Raw genomic sequence first — 21,614 nt, 5'->3', positions numbered from 1 at the left:
AGTCCAGCACATACTGTAGAGAAAGTGAATATGCCCTTCATGCACCTCCAAGATAATCCATTAGACATCACACAACACAGTTAACATATTTTCTCTTGCTAGCTGTTTTATAAAGGATGTCTGAAATATATTAATGAATATACAAAGGCAGCTATGCATACATTAGCAGTCCTGCAGTTAAAACGGTTTACTTTATTTTTACACTTTTTTCAGAGTGTTTGCAGCCCGCAGGTGTTGTGCATTTTTATTTTACACAAGGGGTGGTTTTTATTTCATGTTCATAGTTTTATTGTTCTAGCACCTTTAAAAACCTAACATGCTGTGAATCAGAAAACGCATCACAAACCTTAATGCAACTTAATGTATAAATGTAAGTCTTCTTGACCAGTTTATTAAAAAGATACTTATGGCTAGTCAGTTGTTAATGGATTAAATTATTTTGTCATATTTTTTTAACTTGTAGGTCAACTGGTAGATCATGACACTGTTGCAATCTCAAATTCATATGTTTGATTTCCAGTGAATACAGTTACTGACAAAATGTCTCTGGCGCTGTGGAGCGCTGTTGTGAGTTTCTATATAACTTGTATAGTTCATGTAATGTTTATGAATATAGGCACATAATTTACTGTTGATTAACCCTCTGATTCAGCAGGCACTCTGCTTGTATTTCCCCTCCAGGAAACATTTTATTTATGTGAGAAATAAATGTTTTCCCCTTTGGATGGTGCCAGCAATAACAGCTTGATTTAACAGATCAATATGTTGCAAATCCCAAGTCAATTACTTGTGAGAAGGGGTTATTTTTGGGCACGCCGGGAACACAAAGGGTCCTCCCAGGGGCTTCGGCCTTCCAAGGCTGTATTTAAAGGCCAATGATGTCATCGGGCCGTGAGGAAGGCTGTCCCAATTCGAAAGCTCCTTCACATGCAGCCTTCAAATGTGCCCATAGATGTATCCTTCACAGCCTTGGCTATCCCAAGATTCAATGCGCACCAATGACTTCGGAATATTTTGAAATAAACATTCAAAACTGTAGTTAAATAAAAATTTATATTTTGCAAATTAGAGGTTTTTACTATTATAAAGGATGTTTTAACGATGTCAATTAATATTATTGCTGCAATATTGTGCATGTTGCATCATAGGTCGGTGAATTTTACATACTGTTGGATAGTTTAATCTGCATCAATGTGTCTTTTTTTTATAAAATAAAAAATATCAGGCTCCCTAAAGTCTGATATCTCAGCTGTTTTGTCCCGATGACAAGCGTAGTGGGCGGGAATAACAGCAAGTGACGCAACTCCACCAAAGACCATGAATTGGGATGCACCCAAAGAGTCATTACAGAGATAATGTCATGTCAACCTTATCCAATGGGGAGGGTCGCCATGGCCATAGTTATGTGATTTGTCTGGCATATGTTCCACAGAGACTATGGTCTGTGTGATGTTGTGGTAAACAACCTTAAATCGAGCCTCTTCTTTCAGAGTAACTGTCGGAAAAACAAAGTTGCTTTTTGCTAGATGTATAGAAAATTAAAACGATGCGACCTCCACTGATTCTTGAAAGGCAGAAGCTACGTTTCATATTCGGTTGAAAAAAATTAAGCTGTGTTTTGGGTTTAGTGTTTGAGAGTTGAGGCTCTTGTGTTAATATTTAGAATAACATTTTCCTGGAAGGTGTTTTGTGAAACTTTGTGAAAATCACAAAAAAATGCTGGCGGCAACTTTTCAAAAAAAAGCTGGCGGGGAATGGGTTGAAAACAGTTCAGCACCTGGAAGAGCGCCGTTAGTGCTTTCATAAAAGTAGCCTGTTACCTAAAAATGCTTCTCATGTATAAACTGTTCACTATTGTTAGCTATTGATTTGCATGTGTTAAAATACTTTGAGTGGGATTAAATAAACATAAGCAACATTGTGTGTACTGGAGAGCAATGAGAAGAGAAGTGTATACAGTATATTAACCCAGCACTGCTGCATTCTGCACCTGTCGCTGCAGTTTGACAGGTGGATCGGATACAGGAACCCGTTTTATCTCTAGCCAGAGCAAATCAATGTGTGCGGCTATGCGCTAGACTTCTCAGCATCACCTAAATTACTTCTGTCCATTTAGGAGAATTAAACCCACCTGAAACTGTCAGGAAATCTCACAAGCATCATGTTATGAGTCTGATAGTGACCGAGGCTGTCACAGAATTGAAACTGACATGCGCGCACGCACACACACACCGTCCTCAGACAGATTGTCTGTAAAATTCACTTATTGAAACAGGTGATGTTGTAAAACTGACATCAACAAGCTGTCATGGCAAAACATTTTCTGAAACTTTAAATCATTAAATGTTGGACAGATGTTATATGTATCATAATATATTACATAATAAAACAACATTTATTAAAAGACAGTTTAGCCAAAAATATATTGGCTAAATATATGCATTCTGCCCTGATTTTTTCAGCCTCATAAAGACAACAGATGAATGTTCACACAGCAGTTTTCTATGCGATAACAATGAAAGATAAGGAGGGGCTGTCAATGTGTAAATGTAAACACTATATCCAGTGGCGGCTGATGCTTAAACTCAAAATCAAACTTTTACTGTAATAATGCAGGACTGCATTTATCAGATGACGATGTATTATTACTGCTTAGCTAAAATGCACAAAATGTTACTGTACTGAAGTCAGCTGTTAAAGCATGAAATACTATGTACTATGAATCTGAGAATTTGAATATAATGTGGGTTTATTATCAGTAAACACAGAGGTTTCTTTAGACTGTTGTAAAACAATTCCGTCAACTCCATCAAGAAAAGCAACAAATTCGACCAAGCCATGGAATATACTGGATTATCTCAGCTCTTTCTCTCATTATGTCCACTCAAAGCCCGCTCAAATGTGCCACAAAATTTCACGCAGTCTATGACATAGACTTTGAAACAGCAAACAGAAAACAATAAAAGGCATGACTTACATCGCATCCAGATAACCAACTCTGTTTGCTGTAAGAAGAGCTGGGAAAGCACATAGTGTAAGCTCAACACTTCTGGTCCAAGCTCCTTAATTTATTCTTCCACTGAACGACTTGTAAATGGTGATTTTGTGAGAATAAAATAGTATATTTTCTTTTATGTTGAGCTATTTCACTTGCTTCTACTGATCAGCACTGTAACTATCAGTTACATGACAATCTGCAACATGGTTATGAGGCTATGAGAATGGTCCAATCACATGAGGTCAAAAACAATATTGATTTGCTAACAACAAAAGTGGGAGGGTTTGGAGTGCACAGTGCTGCACCCCAAGGTGGATCTGAAACAAGCCAATTATAGATCAGCCTGAACTCACATGCTTTTATCAAGTTTACTGACCTACACAGACACTCATTTGGGTGGCGCCCCAGACACACACACACACACACACACACACACACACACACACACACACACACACACACACACACACACATACTATGTATTTAACTTTTTGGTAACATGTTAAATGAGCTTTCTTCCCTGGCCAAATTTAAGGAGGGCGGCGCCCCTATTGATCAGCTGCCACTGAATATAAAAAAATTATCTTCTGAAGCTATACAATTTATTGGTTTGTGGAGAAGACTGATATACATTATTATTCATTGATATTTTTTCTTGACATTATGTCAAAATGTTTTTCGTTTTTGTCAGAATGCAATTTAAAATAAAAAATAAACTCATATGGGTTTAAGTGATGACAGATTTTTTATAACAAACTATTTAACATTCAAGACATTAAAATTAATAAAAGAAAATACAAGAAACAAACAAAAAAACAATATTGTAAAGGTGGAGTCCTGCTTGAAATCAATTGTTGTGTTTATTTCATGCAGAGGTGATCCAGCTCAGTTTGGCAGATGAGAAGCGTGTGAGCACCACAACAGTGACTGTCGGTCTTAGCGCTGTACTTACCTGTGCCATACAGGGAACACTGAGACCTCCAATCATCTGGATGAGAAACGGCATAACCCTTAACTTTCTGGACTTGGAGGATATTAATGTAAGTACACACCAGAACACAGTCATTTTGGGAATGAAACTTTGAACATTAGAAAATAAAAATGATTATAAACCTCAAAAGACTATATATATAATTAAATGAGATTTATATATATATATAAGTTTGCGCCTGTAATATTATTGGTATTTGTGCCATTATTTAACGCTGACAAAAGCATGTCTTAAATTTGCACTTGAAATGGCTGAAATTATTGCTAAAGAAGAGACATCACATCAGAGAGCACATGCTACAATGCAGAGGATTGTTTTAACATGTAACATTTTATTTGGAATGCCAAAGCAACATATTATTCAAAAATATTGTTTGCTAAGCAAAATTTTTTATTTGCTGTAGGAAATAAAATAGTCTAGAAGTCACACCATGCATTTCAAAACTTCTTATAAACCTTCATTTGTTTGTCCTCCAGTTCTTTTCAGTGTACTATGGCTTTGTTAGCTGGGATTATACACCCCAAATTTTTCTCTGCGATGTTCGTGGTGCTGAATCAAGCGCACCTCATCAGCTCTGCTTATTTCCTGAACTAATTTTCGCTGCTCATAATAGATTGCATTGGTCATTATGGAAATCAGCTGTTGTGCCTGTGTTATTTAATTTGCACTTTTTTGGTAAATAACCTGCAGATATTACCACTCACAACTGCGCTTTTTTTTGGAATTGCGCTCTCACTCTAATTTGCCCCATTTAGTAAATCTTGCCCATGAACTTTTTAATAGGTATTTTTGTTCAAATAAAGGTCAAATAAATTAATCTTGATTTTTGTTATTGTAAATATATTTACAGCCCTGCAGTATCATTACATCAGTAGTTTTTTTTTAATGTTGAAATGTTTTCCCAAAGGTACAGTAGGAATTCAACATGAATAGCAAGATTACATTTCTAAAAACTGAACTATGGTCTAAATGATTTGTTGTTCACATTACCTCTGACATCCTTCTTTGTCATCGACCCATTTGCATGCTAAACTGTTGTAATAAACATGCACAATGCTGTAGATATACCAGAGAGAAAATAGAAATCTGTGTGCATCTGCATATGTATGAAAAGTGTTTTTTATATTATAAAAAATATGTATCATTATTATTTGCTTTTAATAAATTTGTCTGAATCTGAACGGATGCAAACCTAAAGTTATACATGAGATAGGTCTTCTATAAAGTTGCATTATTTTCAACTGTCTGCAGCGCCGACGCACCTTGAAAAAAGTGCGCTTGCCGTGTGTCTACACTGGATATAATGTATTTTTGCTTGCAAAATACGTGAAAAGTGAACCACCCCTTATAATGCCTCTTAGATTTGGATAGAAAATCCTGACGAATACAAGATCAGGTGGAAAGCAGTTGCATTGATCAGTATGTTTGAAAGAAAAACAATCTTTTAGAAGAACTGATGAAGATTATGATGTTCATTAAAGGACACATGCTCTGTTTTCTGAGGCATGCTTTCCGTATCCAATTACTAAACATGTTTGTGTTTCCTGCACTTTGTATCATGTTGTAATTGGAAATGACATAATGATTTTGGTCTCAGGAGCCATGCTGATTTCAAAGACTGCAAATCATGTGTGATTTTAAAATGCAGATGTGCTGTTAGTTGGAAGGGGAAGTGTTTAATGAGGTGTGTCAAGCGTGTGTTCAGATCACATGCCTTTCTGACAGCATGGGCTTGCGTTCATCCACTCGCTCATTAAAATGCTCTAATTGCATGTTAATGAAGTGTTTGTTTAATGTTGAAACATTGACCCCATCAACAACGACACACGGGTCAACAATAATGTGCACCAGTAAAGACTCAGTAAACTAGACTCAATCATTCAGACTAGTGTTAGAAATGTTTTAATGTAGAGCAGAGGACTTTACAAATAAAAACTGTCAAGACAATGAGAGCGCTGTATTTCTGCTTCGTTTGACTACAGCCTGGTCTTCATGAGCATTTTAAACAGAAACAAAATTAGACGCATCACGCAGCATTTACTTGTTTTGATAGATGAAGAGCCGGAAAGAGATTTATGTATAAATACATAAATCTCTTTTTGTATTCTCTTCTCTTAAATGTATGTGTGCCTTTAACATTACAATTCTAAATAAATAGCTGTTTAAGGGTTTTGATTAATGCACTTTTTAAAAAAGTACATGCTTTCTAAATTGTGACTTTCTCAAAGGGGACTTCAAAGTTTTTTGGGCCAAGGACCCCTTAGATGAGAGAAGCATGAAGCTGGGACCCCCTGAGAGTAAATGTGTTAAACAGAGATATTTAAGTAAGCAGTAAGGTACGAGAAGCTGCTTTATCATATTAGGCACAATGCAAAGTGGAGTAAAGTTCAACTATCGACCAATTAGAATCAAGGACTGGAAATGTTTTAATGTCACGTGGCACGCAAAAATCCAATGAGCTTTATCACTGCCGTAAAGCAATGTGTCGTAAAGTTTCTTGAGGCAGGATATTTTAATTTAATGTTATATTATACTGAACGCGCAATCTGACTTTAAGGTTGCTGATAAGAACTCGGATCAAGATCTCTTGAAAAAGAGCTGAATTTGGATCTGTTCCTCGCAATCGTATGAATTTTAAAGATGTGGATTACAGCAAATGAATAAAAGTAACATCTTTTGGGAATTTATGTTGTACTTTGTTGTAATTATTGCATAGTAGTAATGATAACAGCATAGGAGAAAACTAGAGCTGGGCATAGATTAATCTAGATTAATCTCATGCAAAATAAAAGTAATTTTTTGCATAATATATGAGTTTGTGCTGTGTGTAATAATTATGTTTAAATAAATACACACACATTCATGTATGTATTTAAGAAACATTTACATGTGTATATATATTTATTTCTATTTTTATATATTCTATATTATATATAAATAAAAAAATTATATATAAATAAAACATTTCTTAAATGTACATATATGTATGTGTGTGTGTTTACATATACATAATATTTACACACAGCACAAACTCATATATTATGCAAAAAATTACTTTTATTTTGTATGAGATTAATCTAGATTAATCTATGCCCAGCTCTAGAGAAAACGCATTTTTGTGTGTCATGGCAAACAAACTAAATATTAAAAAATAGTTAAATAAATACAAACTTTTTTATTCATTTTAAAGTTTTGAAAATGTTCAATATTGTGAAATTCTCTGAATATCATAATCATTTCATTACTTAAATGGGTAAACTGTCTTGAATAAAAAAGTTTAATATTTATGAATAGGAATAACTTAGGCTACGTAAAAATTTGTACGTTTGTAAAGCTGTACGTATTAGTCCTCTCAAAAGTCGATATTATACGTTTCAGTGTGTTTTAAACGTAAGTAAATGTACATATGGTACAACCACACTGAAACGTAAAAATACACACATATTCTCATGAGATCACGTTACAGCGTACATGCATTATTTTCTGTGCATTATTGTTATTGTTAAAGTAGATTTAGTTTCCTTTTTATTTTAGGGTGTTTGCAGTGTTATACATTTTCATTTTGCTGTGCGATGGACAATTACTCATTTACCTGAACATGAGTTCTTTATTTTATGAAGATAACTGATTATGGTGTAAAGACTGTTGTGCAGAAGACGTCAGTGCAGACTTACAGTTATAGATTCGGTTTTTAAAAGCAGGTTATTTTATGGAGCGCTTTGCAAATGTCTCTTTTTGCTTCTCTGTGTGTTAATGTGGGTAAAGAACTCTGTGTTTCTGAGATCTGTTACCTTGCTCCTGGATCATTATTGTCACACGTTGGAGTTACAAAAGAACAACATGCAACGAGTCTGCAGCATCTTTAGGGCAACATATTTGACAAGCACTATTAGTCTGGGTGTTATTACAACTATGAATCTTACACCATCAGTACCACAGCGTGCTTTTCATTGATTTTTAATGCAAGCAAAAGTTTTTGTCAAAGTTTATAATGCATACGTTGTGTGGTGTCATTTGCCGGTTGAATTTGTGCTTTACAGCATTAACAAATCTTAACAGCTTTAAACAGGAATCCAAGTTCAGAAATATAGTAGATGAGAACACAGAAAGTTGCACTGATTCTAAATTTACATTTGCATATGGGTCAAAATCAGAGGGCGGACACTACTTGAGTACTTTGATACAGCACAGATGCTGAAAATTTACTCAGAGTGTTTGTCTTGGAAAAAATTGACTTTACTTTACTAAAAAATGTTCACTACATTCTAAAGCATAAAAGCATGTGTATTCCTTTTATATTACATGTTAAAATTGATTTAATACCTAATTACATTAAAACTGTGTACTTTTACATTCTTGAGTAAAAGTACAAAAGTACTTTTAACTTAAGTAAAAGTAAAAAAAAATACTAGATGTTTAATGTACTTAAAAATTAAATATAAACCCAAAACATGAAATTATAAAATGTAGTGGAGTAAAAATTATGATAATATGCTTTGGAATGTATGTTTTCCAAAGAAAAACACTGATAATATACGAATACTCAAAAATGTACTTTTATGTAGAAAGTAGTGTCCGCCTCTGAAAAATTATCTATTTTTAATGCCAAAAAATAATCATTAGGATATTTAGTATCCATGTTCCAAGTATCCATTTTGGTAACTGTACTACCCTAAATACTTATCATTAGCAAACTGTGTTCATTTGACAACTTTAAAGGCAATTTTCTTAATATTTCTCAAAAACTTTTCGGCATGCCACCCCCAATGTAGGGTGCATCCCTTCGCGCACACCCCCAAAAGAAAATTCATGACATAATACAATCTCAAACTAATACTTTTAATTAAACAAAAGATATTCAATTAGTGTTATTGGTTAAAAGCTTACATTTTTTGGATGTTAAATTATACAGAATTTATGATAAATTAATGTATTTCATATGCAGTGGCAAGAAAAAGTATGTGAACCCCTAGGAATGAACTGGTTTTCTACAGTGATTTGCCCTAAAATGTTATCTGATCCTCATCTAGGTCACAACAATAAACAAACACGATGTGCATAAGCTCAGAAGACATAAATAATTCCAGTTTCTTGTGTCTTTTTTGGAAACACCTATTAAACATTCACAGTGCTGGAGGAAAATGTAAGTGAGCCCATGGACTAATTACTTTATTGAAAGCTTTTTTGTCAGAAGCTGGCAAACTGGAGTCCAATTAATAAAATGAGTTTAAATGTGTGGTTTAGTGCAACTTTGATTGATATTAAGCCAATCACACATTTTAAGATTGCTGTCCTTAAGAAGCATCAGCTCTTCTAAACCATGCTCTTATAAAGATATCTGATCAAGAGATGTTGCACTCCATAAGGCTGAAAAGGGATACAAAACAATCTCAAAATGTTAGACCTCCATCAGTCTACACTTAGACAAATTGTCTATAAATGGAGACAGTTAAATACTGTAGCTACCCTTCCTAGAAGTGGGCGCAGTCAAGATGACTCCTAAGACACCATGCAGAATACTCAATGAAGTAAAGAAGAACCCACAACTAACAGCTAAAGGCTTGAAGACATTATTGGAACGGGCACACAGCTCTGTTCCTGAGTCTACCATACGCAAGTCTTTGGACAGGCATGGTGTCGTTGACAGTACACCACGGAGGAAGCCGCTGCTCTCCCGAAAAACATTGCTGTGAGCCTGAAGCCTTGGCAAACCCCAGTGCTACTGGGAAAATATTTTATAGATTGATGAAACAAAAGTTGAATTTTCTGGGAAAAATGTTATGGAGCAAAATGGGCACAGCTTACCAATATCAAAACATCATCCCAACAGTGAAGTATGGTGGAGAGAACATCATGATTTGGGCTTGCTTTGCTGCCTCATGGCCTGGACCACTTGCCATCATTGAGGGTAAAATGAATTATTAAGTTAAAAAAAAATCCTACAGGATAATGTCAGGGTGGCTGTCCACCAGTTGAAGCTCAGTAGAAGTTAGTTGATGCAACAGGACAATGACCTTAAGCATTGTAGTAAATCCACTACAGACTGGCTTAAGAAAAACAAATGTGCCATTTGGAGTGTCCTAGTCAAAGTCCAGACCTTAACCTGTGGAATGACCTCAAGAGAGCGATTCACACCAGACATCCTACAAATATGTCTGAGTTAAAGCGGTTTTGTAAAGGGGAATGAGCAAAAATTGCTTCTGGACGATGCGCAGGTCTGATTTAGAACTACTGAAAGTGCTTGCTTGAAGTATTTGCTGCCAAATGAGGCTCAACAAGCTGTTAAATCCAAGGGTTCACTTACATTTTCCTCCAGCACTATGAATGTTTAATGGGGGTTCTCAAAAAAGACACAAGAAACTATAATTATTTGTATGTTGTCACCTTATGCACATTGTGTTTGTCTATTGTTGTGACCTAGATAAGGATCAGATCACATTTTATGGCAAATCACAGTAGAAAACCAGTTTATTCCTAGGGGTTCACATACTTTTTCTTGCACCATCTCAGTTTGAGAACCACTGTCATTAACTAACATCAATAAAGATTAATAAACGCTATAAAACATATTGCTCGTTGTTAGATTATGTTAGCTAATGCATTGACTAATGTTGTTGCCACATACAAACTTTTTGTAAAGTGTTACCCCTTACTGCTACTCTATTATATGCTTTATTGCAGGACCACAACTCTCTGTGTTATACTAACAACATTTAGTCATATTATTAACAAACAGGTTGAATATGAATAGATAGCAGTATGTTGCTGTGGGTCTGTGGTGTTGTCTGGTGTTCAGGTCACGTTAAGTTTAGAGTAATTTAAAGCTGTATTGGGAAGAAGCAGGGTATCATGACAGTGTGTGAGGTAAAAAAGGAGTAAATTACAGCAGTAAATGAACTGTTGAAGGTTGGGAATGGATAGATTAGAGTCTTGACCTCAATCCAGCTTGAAAAATGTTGTGTGGAATGAAAACAGTTTTGTTAAAGCAAAGCAGTGAAGCAGTGCAGGTACAGTATGTTGAAGACAATGTGTCTTAGCTGTTCAATCAAATGTAGGTGTACTACTAAAATTAAATATTTTATTTCCTATGATGTTTTGGGGGAAGGACAAATTAGAATAAAATTGAGATCATTCCAAAGATTCAGGACAAAACATTTACATTTACATCCATTTATACCATAGAAATGTATGTTGGTTATTACTACCCCAAATAGTTTTCTTTTGTACCTTAATATTCATATTATTAGAAAACATATGCTAAGAAATATAAATTAATGTTACAATTACATTTTATTGATAAGTAATTAAAAATATTAATGATTTTTGTGCAGCACAATATTATTGACTCGTGGCAGAGGTGAAGTATTATCAGTCAAATAATCTCTGTTTAAATAATAAACTATTATTTTTGTCATTGGTTTTTAGCATCTGTGCCCTTGAAAGAGAGTCAGTGATGTCCTTTCTATTCCAAAGCTTGTGTGCACTTTAGTATTTTCCAGCAAAATAATGTTTTTATGTACTCTGATCATTCATCTAGCTGGATTAGTGATAACCTCCTAAACCAACAAATAGCCGTTTCATTCCCTCTCCAGAGCCTAGACCTTTTTAAAAGTTCACCCCATACAGCTGCAGGTGTGTTCGGGTTTAAAAGTGAGCGTTCGCGTCCTTAAATCATTTACCCTCCGCGAGCTCATATAACTACAAAACAGTTTAATGTTTTAATCCCCCCAGAGTCTCCCCGAAACCGAGGATGAAGGGATGCATTCTCACAAAACCACAACTGGCTTCATTAATCACCTTAATGTTGGCTATATTTTTAACCCTTACCATTTATCAGGCAGAGAAAGTGTGACAGTGAGAAACAAAGCCCTGTGCCCGCTGGCTCATGGGACGCATGTTGATGCATAGTCTATTCATCCGGTGACTTCCTGCTGTTTAATTCTCCGTCTTTCTCGCTTGTTCCATTAGGATTTCGGTGACGATGGCTCACTCTACATTACGAAGGTGACTACTATTCACATGGGGAACTACAGCTGTCATGCGTATGGTTATGAAGAGCTGTCCCAGACCCACGTGCTCCAGGTGAATGGTTAGTAGTAGAGCCTTTCATATCTCATAACTTGTTCTGGTAAAGTTTTTTCAAATTACATGTATTAGGCATTCTGCAGTAACATCATATTATTGTTGTTCATGAAAATTCTATCTATACTGTACACATATTCAGTGGAGACTATTCTGCTCCAATATACATGGAATATGTTAATGTTCATCTATGTTCCTGTTCAAAACTGGCAATAACTTTAGATGAATGGTAATGACTATTAGCCGTTTTTCCAAACAAAAATACTATTTCATTATTTTTTTACCAAATTCAATTACAATGATTTGTGTTAGAATGTGTGAAGATTTGTGTAAAGATTTTAAATAAATGTTTCTTGCATCTGCTCGTAAAATTGGTTGTCTGATGTGACAGTGTATTGGATTTTTGGACTAGCAATAGTCATGTAAAACTAGAATCTAGGTGACAAGCCAATCAGCACAGTAGTTAGGGAATAGCCTCTTTCGTTTTTTATATGCAGAATGTAGTGGTAGTGTCTGGCCAAATTATCCACCGTGTCTGAGAGGGAAATCTGGTGTAGATGGAGAATCGGACCCAGGACTAAACCCTGTGGTACTCCAGTTGTGAGTAAAAAGAGTGATGGGGCTTTCACATAGGACGCGGTATGCGCTGCGCTATGAAACCCATTCATTTCATTGGCCTGCGGCGTGCGAGGGCGGTTTGTTATTGTGTCGACCAAAGCGCAGTCAAGGTTCAAAATAGTTTAACTTTTGCGCTGCACTCTCTGTGACGATTACCCGCGTGACCAATAGAAAACGGGCATTCAAACAGGGTATCCATCTTGGCTGCGCTGAACCCAGTGGCGAGCTCAGCGCACACCGTGTCCTATGTGAAAGCCGCATAAGGGCCGAGACTTTTTGTAAATCTCAAATATACCACCTCTGATCAGAGAGCTGTGTGATTAGAGATGCTGAAAGCTGCAGAGAGATAAGAAAGATTTGCTACAAAGTTGTGTAAGGACACCAATGCTAGCTTCAGTGCTTCAATTACAGCTGGGAGCAGCTTCAGAAGGTCTATGAATAAAACGTGACCTAAGGACTTGATTTAGTTATGTACTGAGAAACAAGTCATTTGTCTGCCTGCAATGCTTATGAAATTGTGTTGCTATAGGAAATTATTTTCTGCTTTTTGATTGAACTGTTTAATTACAAAGCATCTGTTTCATCGTGAGATATAAAGAAGCAACAAAAACCCAGATAACAATCCATTTTAATTTGCTGTGTTATATATGCAGGGAGGAAAAAGGCTTGAAGGATTTTCAATTAACAGAGACAATGAATGTGATTGTTAGAGAGCTTGTTTTGTAAGTCAAATCATTCTCAATGAAGAATGATCCAGCTGCAAAAGAAACCTTAAGCCGTGCATGTTTTGGCAGTTTGAAACCACCAACCCCATTTCTCAGTTGTTTCATGGCTTTTATTAAATGATATTTACAATTTCAAACTAACATAAAATTATTCTGAATTTGAATCACTCCTTAACTCTTTTCTCTTCGTATGTTATTTTCTGTATTTGTGTGTTTGTTTTTCACTCTCTCTCTCTCTCTCTCTCTCTCTCTCTCTCTCTCTCTCTCTCTCTCTCTCTCTCACACACACACACACACACAAACACAGTGCCTCCAGTAATCCTGGTCTATCCAGAGACTCAGGCACAGGAACCCGGTGTGGCTGCCAGCCTTCACTGCCATGCTGAAGGTATTCCAAACCCTAAACTCACCTGGCTAAAGAATGGCTTGGAACTCCAGCCACACGGATCAAAACAGCTTTCAATGCTTGGTAAGATTAAATCCATGTCCCTTCATCTCAGTGTCAGTTAAATAAACAGACAAATAAACAAGTTACTTTTAAAAGTAATGCATTACAATACTAAGTTACTTACTCAAAAAGTAACTAACGTAACTTGCGTTACTTAGTTACTTTTAAGTTTCTGCTACTTTTTCTTACTTGGCTGAGGCTTGATCTCTTTCAGGCCTTCCAGGTGTTTTTTATGATCACAAAAATGTCACCTTAAAAAAACACCTTAATATGTTCAGTTAAGTTCAGTACATTATTTTATTTTTAATTTGAATGAAAAAACTGTAAAAGTAACTCGTATTACTTTTTTTAAAAAGTAACTCACGTACATTTATAAAGTAATGCGTTACTTTACTCGTTACTTCAGAAAAGTAATATTATTTAGTAATGTGCATTACTTGTAATGCGTTACCCCAACACTGTCAAAGAGATAGATGGAAAATTCATAAGACAGCCGAACGTTGGTTGGTTTTGGTTATCCCCCCTGGGGTGCGTTTCCCAAACAACGACATAACTCGTTGCTGAACGACCATAGTACGATGCATCGTTGGAGAAATGAACTACCTTGTCATGACTGTTTCCCGAAAGCATAGTAACTTTGTCGCACATTCGTCGTTTGAAGCATGTTGGTTTAACAAAGTAGTTGAAGATGTCACGTGGGAGGTGAAGTACTAATTAATCTGTGCAAATCAATATGTCAGATTATTGTTGTAAATCAAATATATTGCATCGGAAGGCTGATTTTGTTATCGTGATTTAGTTATCAGTTGTTTATTTTCAAGATATTTAATTCACGCGCAAGTTCCCTCTTACGTCACTCCTCCCAGGGATTCCCCAGGGTCTTAATGCTCGTAGGCTGCGCACATGCACAGTTTTCAAATCCAGCGCTTTCATTCTGTTTACAAATTTAAAGACGTAAAATAAAATTGTAATATATTTAGAATGATGGATATACATTGTACTACATGTTTTTTGCTTATTTTGTTCAAAAGCATGATCAACGTAAGTCTACATATGATAATAACAAGGAATGATGCTTCTAACAAAAGGTGAAGAGGTTTCTTTTAAAAACCTGGCAAACATGTCACCATTTCATTTTTATAAAGCTATATTTTTATATGTAAGGAATAATTGGCAACAGGAAATTAGAAACATTTTAAAATAATGCACAGATGTAATACAGCCAGGACATGAAGCGTGTGTGCATTATTTTCAAATAATTAAATTGACCGGAGTCAGTTACTCCGCTTATACCACTGCTGCCACACCATGAGACATTGTTCAGATTTTTTATTTTAAGACATTTGACAGGTTTTGACCTTAAAATGATACTGTGAGTAGCAGTCTCATCTACGGATCTAACCTAAAGCATCCGTTGCCAATTCCAAAATGTCATTTTACAGCGAGCGAGCAAGCGAGCGAGAGGGAGAGAGAGAGAGAGAGATAGAGAACGAGTGAGAGTAAAGAGTGCATATAAATAAAACTACATTATTTTTCTTCAGTATTTCTGCATAAAATGTTTTATATTGTGAGGAATGAAGTAGAAATAAAACTGAACAAGCAGGCAATCAGTGTTTATTTACTATATATTTTTTCTTTTCTTTTTAATTATGTCATTCATTCTTTTTAATTTATTTATTATTTCGCTACCACACATATAGTTATGCTTTATTTGTTGAAATGAAATAAATCTGTAAATTCAGGTAAACCTGCCGTAGTGATATGGAACTGTAATGCCTAAAACTACTTCATAGGTGTGAAAAAATAGATAAAAAATAATGCACACTCGTAAACGTTTCTCAACCAATGAAAAGGAAACATTTAACAACCCTGTGGTATAAATACATATTTGTTTTTGCAATAAAGCCCATAATGTAATGGTAATGTAATGAACTGGGAAACTAATATTACAAATATCATTCATAACTTCCTCTAAAGCAGCAATGGATCAGATCAGCAATTTGCATGTTTATTGAAACACTTGACTGGTGCACAGTTATTGGTGTGGGTGAGAATCTGCTGTGAAAATAAAGCAGTCTATGAAATGACAATACCACCCCCGACCGAACGGGCTGGTTTTAAAGAGCGTTTCATTTTCAGCATGAGTGCAGTGCTGTTGTTTACAGTGTTGGCCCTTATTAGAAAGCACTTTATTGCTTGAGTGCAGGCCATTACTCCCTGTAATAGGCTGTTACTTAGATCAGATGTTTGTTCTGCGTAAATTCTGAGACTGAGACCTCATTTCTATCATTCCTCCTCTTTCCCAACTTAATTATTCTGTGATGCTTTTAAGCATTGCTATTATTTGTCATAGCAAGGTTTAATACAACACTAAATGTTACGCAGATGCTTAGAGAATATTTCATAAATATCCAGATGTTTCAAAGTGGACATTTTGTTTCTCTGTCTATAGATTGTTCTTTTTCTCGATAGATCTGCATATGTTTTAATTTCTATGCATTCTGCACACATAAATAGTGTTATATTTAAAGCATTTAACCTGATAAGGAACACTGTGCCGTACACGGTACACCCCCTCCCTTGCACGTGAGGCTGCATAAACGTCATTGTAACTTTGAAGCATTAAATCTTCAAAATATACGGTCATGCAGCAAATCGTTTGAAAGCTTAAACTCTCAGGATTCCATTAAGCGCACACACACAAAGCATAATATGATTTATAGCAGTCATAAAACTGTAATAGTTGTTACCTAAACTGGGTGGCGCCGATTTAGGATATTGACTTACCTTCAAAATCTTCCCTTTATCCGCTTCGGTGAAATTGTCCAAAACAAATTGCTCATAAACCCCAAAAGTCCAAGGAAATGGAATATCCAAGCCTTTTAATAGAAAAAGATTTGTTCGCCTCACAATCTTGACGCTTTTGACCGAATTACAATATAAACAATAGTTCGTTGGAATCTCACTTTTCATTCACGATTTATAATAATAGATGTCACGTTTATTATGCAACGTCTGAGGAACAAATACGCTCCCTTGTGGAATTTCAGCCATTCCATAAGAGGCTACACCAAACTCCCTTTCATCGATGATATATTTTTGAGTGCAAAGGCACAGTTTGTCATTTTTTGTCAACTGAGGGGGCTTTCACATCTTTTGTTTGAGCTCTCCAAATGCTCTCAGAGCAGTTCAGTGTGTATGTGTGAACAAAGCAAGACATGATGGGCCCTATTTTAATAATTTAACACATTATCTAGAGTGCAGGTGCACTTAAGGAATCCAATTTTGCTAGTTAAAACAAAGGAAAAAAACAGTACCTATTCTTAACGAGTCATGAGTGTGCTTTGGGTGTAACATGCAATATACCAATCAGAGTCTTATCTCCCATTTTCTTTAAAAGCCAGTTGCGCTTGCACCATGGCAGATTCACTATTAACATGGCGAAATAAGTTATTCTGATACATGCAATGACTATCCATTTTGACATGTAAGATTTGTTTTTTATGTAAACAGAAATAATCTTTTACATTGTAATCCTATCATTTTAAATAGTTGGCATGTTTGTGTGCTGCTGTGCGTACCTGTGTGTGTGTATTGTACGCGCGTTGTACACCCACCTATAGGCACATATTACTGAAGGCCTCATTATAGTTCTGCATAAGTTCTGTTCCGTATCCTCGACACCGTAGGCCACGAGGCGGTTTTCATTCTATAGTTCTGCGCCGTTGTCCACGTCGACGTGCAATTACACATGCAGACAGCTTAGTATGCAGTATCCACATGTGTAACCCAAAGCAGCAGTGCAACAGCCGAAGCAGCTTGGCCAGTAAACTCACAAACAACGCTTGTTGTGTATAGACAGCGACTTTTGTTGCAAATTAAGTTAAATTTCAACTTGGCCCTCCCAAGCGGAAATGCCTATGAAGAAATGCGATGCACCTGATGGGAGGGGTTCTAGTGGACCGATCACAGCGCTTGTGGTCCAGATGCATCGTTAAAATTTTGGACAGGTGCACACCAGGCTACGCACAGCCTACGCACAACTATAAAGCCACCTTAATGCGTCCTTTAAATAAATAAAAAATACTGCACCATTGACTTTAGACCAGGTTTTATTTGTTCAATGGCGCAATTGTTTTTAATTGCTTTAAAATAGCAACCCACCAGCAACCTAACACATCTCGTTTTCAGACCAGCACACCCATGGGCGAACAGATGGGAAATGTGGTGCTGATGATAGCCTGGCGTCGCGTTGCACCGGGTGTAAAATAGGGCCAGATTTATCCCAATAACACATTTCACATACTTAGTTTATTTGATCTAATTACACTATGAAGAAACATTTTTTGCATCATTAATCAACTGTTTTAAAATGTCATTCTTCTAAATCAAGAAACTATGTATGTGTTTTGTTTAATTACATTTTGAACATTTCTGGAACAAATTACTGATTAATTTGTCTTTAGCTAATAACTGTATACAGCAAGGAAAATAAGTATTTGACACACCAGCATTTTTTATCAGCAAGGGGATTTCTAAGTGGGCTATTAACACAAAATTTCCACAAGATGTAGCCATCAAGCCAAATATTGAATTCATACAAAGAAATCAGAACATTTAAGTATACAAGTTGAATCATAATAAATAAAGTGAAATGAGACAGGGAATAAGTATTCAACACATAAAGAGAACAAGGTGGAAAATGGCATGAAAGAAAAGGAGATCACCTGAAATCTGTCAGTGTTGAGAGAGAAACCCTGCCCACTATCAGTAGGAGAAAGCAGGGGCGAAAGTACCATTTTCAGAAAAACTTAATTTTAAAAGATAATGTTATAGACAGAGATATATTTTTGCTGTGGTCAATAACTCACAAGTGGGGTCTATTAATGCCAGGTGGAATTTTGTAAAAATGTAAAACGACTTCAGTATAATTCCACTTTATACATAAGTAGTGAATTGTTACTTTCGACCCCACCTGCAGGGACGAAAGTAACACAACAAAACAAGATAGATTTTTTTGTGTTACACTTGTTTCTATTAAATATACATGACTATGACATCGTTAATATGTAACTGCAAACATATTTTGTAATTTATCTTTGTTAAAAAATAATGAAATTACATTTTCATTTTAAATTTCTGTTTTATCAAATGTTTCAAAAGCAACCAACAGTACAAACTTAAATTGTTGAGAATAAAACATTTTTTCAACAGTTAGAACACTCTGTAAATGAAATTAAATCAAATTAGAATAATATCAATTTTCAACATATACAACACTATTAGCAGTGAGACAAAAGTAACAAGTGTTACTTCCGATCCAACAGGATCTCCTCACATTTAAACTTGATTTACTTTTATTTTGAAAAACTCAGAGATGTCAAACTTCAGGAAGTGTTAGAGCACTACATAACCTGTAGATTGGTCAGTATTGTAACACAGTGCATTATAAGAAAAAAATAACCTCTTTAGGAATTTACTTATCATGGTTGAAAACACCTTTCTGGATCTACACACGGAAAATGGTGCGTAAATAACGTGATATTTGTCAGCTCTGTCAGGGGTTGTGTGCCTAAGATGCTGTTGTAGTTTGTAATGCAGATGTTATCAGGGCTCTGAGAAAATCACTTTGTTACATTCGTCCCGTGTTACTTTTGGGCTCTCCTGATTTTGCCAAGTGGTTGATGTCCTCAGGGCAACATTATGTTGACCCTGGGACAACATTTCAATCAACCAATCAGATTTTAGAAATAAGTTTACAGTTTGTTTTAAGTTTAAGCTTACAACAAGGATTAGCTGTTTCTAGACCATTGTTTTTCACTTATCATGTCCCTCTGATTTTAGGGTTTGGTTACGGTTAGGGTTGGGGTTTGGGGTAGGTTTAGGTTTTATTTAGAAAAATGTTGTCCTTGGGTCAACACAATATGTTGCCCTGAGGACATCAACCACTTGGCAAAATCAGTTCGAGCGTTACTTTTGCCCCGTTTCTCCCCTACTAATTGATATCAGCTGCTTTAGTCCTAATTGATGACCTATAAAGGCTTATCATTACCCAGGAGACACACAGGAAAGACTTCATGATGGGTAAAAGCAAAGAACTCTCTCAAGATCTCTGTAATCTTATAGTTGAATGGGGAAATGGTTATAGGCGCATTTCCAGAATGCTGAATGTTCCTGTAAGCACTGTGAGGGCCATTATCCGGAAATGGAAAGAGCATCACTTCACCATAAACTGGCCACGATCAGGTGCTCCACATAAGATACCTGCCCGAGGAGTCCAAAGAATAATCAGGAGAGTTCTCCAAGAGTCAAGAACCACTCAGACAGAACTTCAGGAAGACCTTACATCAGCAGTTACTGTTGTTTCAAAGAAAACTGTAAGCAATGCACTGAACCGCCATGGCATCCACACAAGACTCCATTGCTGAACAAAAAGCATGTTGAGGCTCGGTTGAAGGTTGCGAAAGAACATTTGGAGAAACCTGTGGATTATTGGGAGACTAGTATGGTCAGATGAAAGCAAAATCTTGGCAGTCATTCTACACACCATGTTTGGAGAAGAAATGGCACTGCCCACAACCAAGAACACCATACCAACAGTTAAGTTTGGAGGAGGAAGCATCATGGTTTGGGGCTGCTTTTCAGCAAGGGGTACTGGCAGACTTCATATTATTGACGGCAGGATGAATGGAGAAATGTACAGGGGCATTCTGGAAAAAAATCTGCTGCCATCTACCAGAAAACTGAAAATGAAAAGAGGGTGGACAAACACAAGGCCAAGGAAACAATGAAGTGGTTGAATGGCCCAGTCAATAACCTGACCTAAATCCCATAAATATGTGGAGAGAACTGAAGATCAAAGTTCATAAAAGGGGCCCAAGGAACCTTCAAGATTTAAAGACCATTTGTGTGGAAGAATGGGTCATAATCACTCCTGAGTAATGCAGACGACTGGTCTCTCCATACAAGAGGCGTCTAGAAGCTGTAATCACCAACAAAGGATTTTCTACAAAGTATTAAATAAAGTGTTTCCCTGTGTCATTCACTTTATTTATTATGACTCAACTTGTATACTTAAATGTTCTGATTTCTTTGTATGAATTCAATATTTGGCTTGATGGCTACATCTGGTGGAAATCCCCTTACTGATAAAAATGCTGACGTTTCAAATACTTATTTTCTCCGCTGTATGTAGCTAGTATTGAATTTAAAGTATTTTTTTACTTTAACGTAGTGTACTTTACCTTGATTTTTCTTCAGTCTTTACATTTTCATCTCAATCTTTTCACTGACACGGTTGCGTCTGTTAACAGTTAGATCTACAACACACTATCTAGTGACAAACTCATATTTGAAGAAACTGTTTTTTTTCTTATTGTTCCTTTTGACACATATCATGTCAGAGCATCTGTGCTCACCAAGAAACACCACCTTTTGTGTTTTGTTCAAGTAAAGCCACAAGGTTAACATTCAGTCACCAATTTAGTGCTGCACTCTTAAAAATAAAGATTTCGAAAATTCCCTAATGAACCTTTAACATCCACAGAAGCTTTCTGTTTAACAAAACATAATTTATAGGATGTGATAAAAGAATCTACAGACAGATGAGAAAGACATGATTCTTGACGAACCTTGCTTTGGAGAAGGAAAAATGGTTCCTCTATGGCTTTGGTGTAAAGAAATGATTCATCAGATTATTTTCTCCCTCAATATAAGGCTTGTGGGTTTCAGTGTATATGTGAATGTATCTGG

The 21,614-nt window shown here is 36.0% G+C and overlaps 1 protein-coding gene across 2 annotated transcripts in view; it reads left to right on the top strand.

The window, feature by feature from the left end:
* The window catches only part of fstl4 (follistatin-like 4), a 191,855-nt gene that overhangs the window by 154,530 nt on the left and 15,711 nt on the right, over nucleotides 1-21,614 (top strand). For both annotated transcript variants that reach the window (XM_055197188.2, XM_055197187.2), the window contains exons 7-9: nucleotides 3,872-4,038; nucleotides 11,958-12,078; nucleotides 13,722-13,883. In XM_055197188.2, the coding sequence (XP_055053163.2) occupies nucleotides 3,872-4,038; nucleotides 11,958-12,078; nucleotides 13,722-13,883 (450 nt within the window). The remainder of the gene's footprint in view (nucleotides 1-3,871; nucleotides 4,039-11,957; nucleotides 12,079-13,721; nucleotides 13,884-21,614) is intronic.

This window comes from Misgurnus anguillicaudatus, chromosome 9, assembly GCF_027580225.2.
Source record: "Misgurnus anguillicaudatus chromosome 9, ASM2758022v2, whole genome shotgun sequence".
Taxonomy (NCBI): Eukaryota; Metazoa; Chordata; class Actinopteri; order Cypriniformes; family Cobitidae; genus Misgurnus; species Misgurnus anguillicaudatus.
This window is presented reverse-complemented; position numbering and strand designations above follow the sequence as displayed.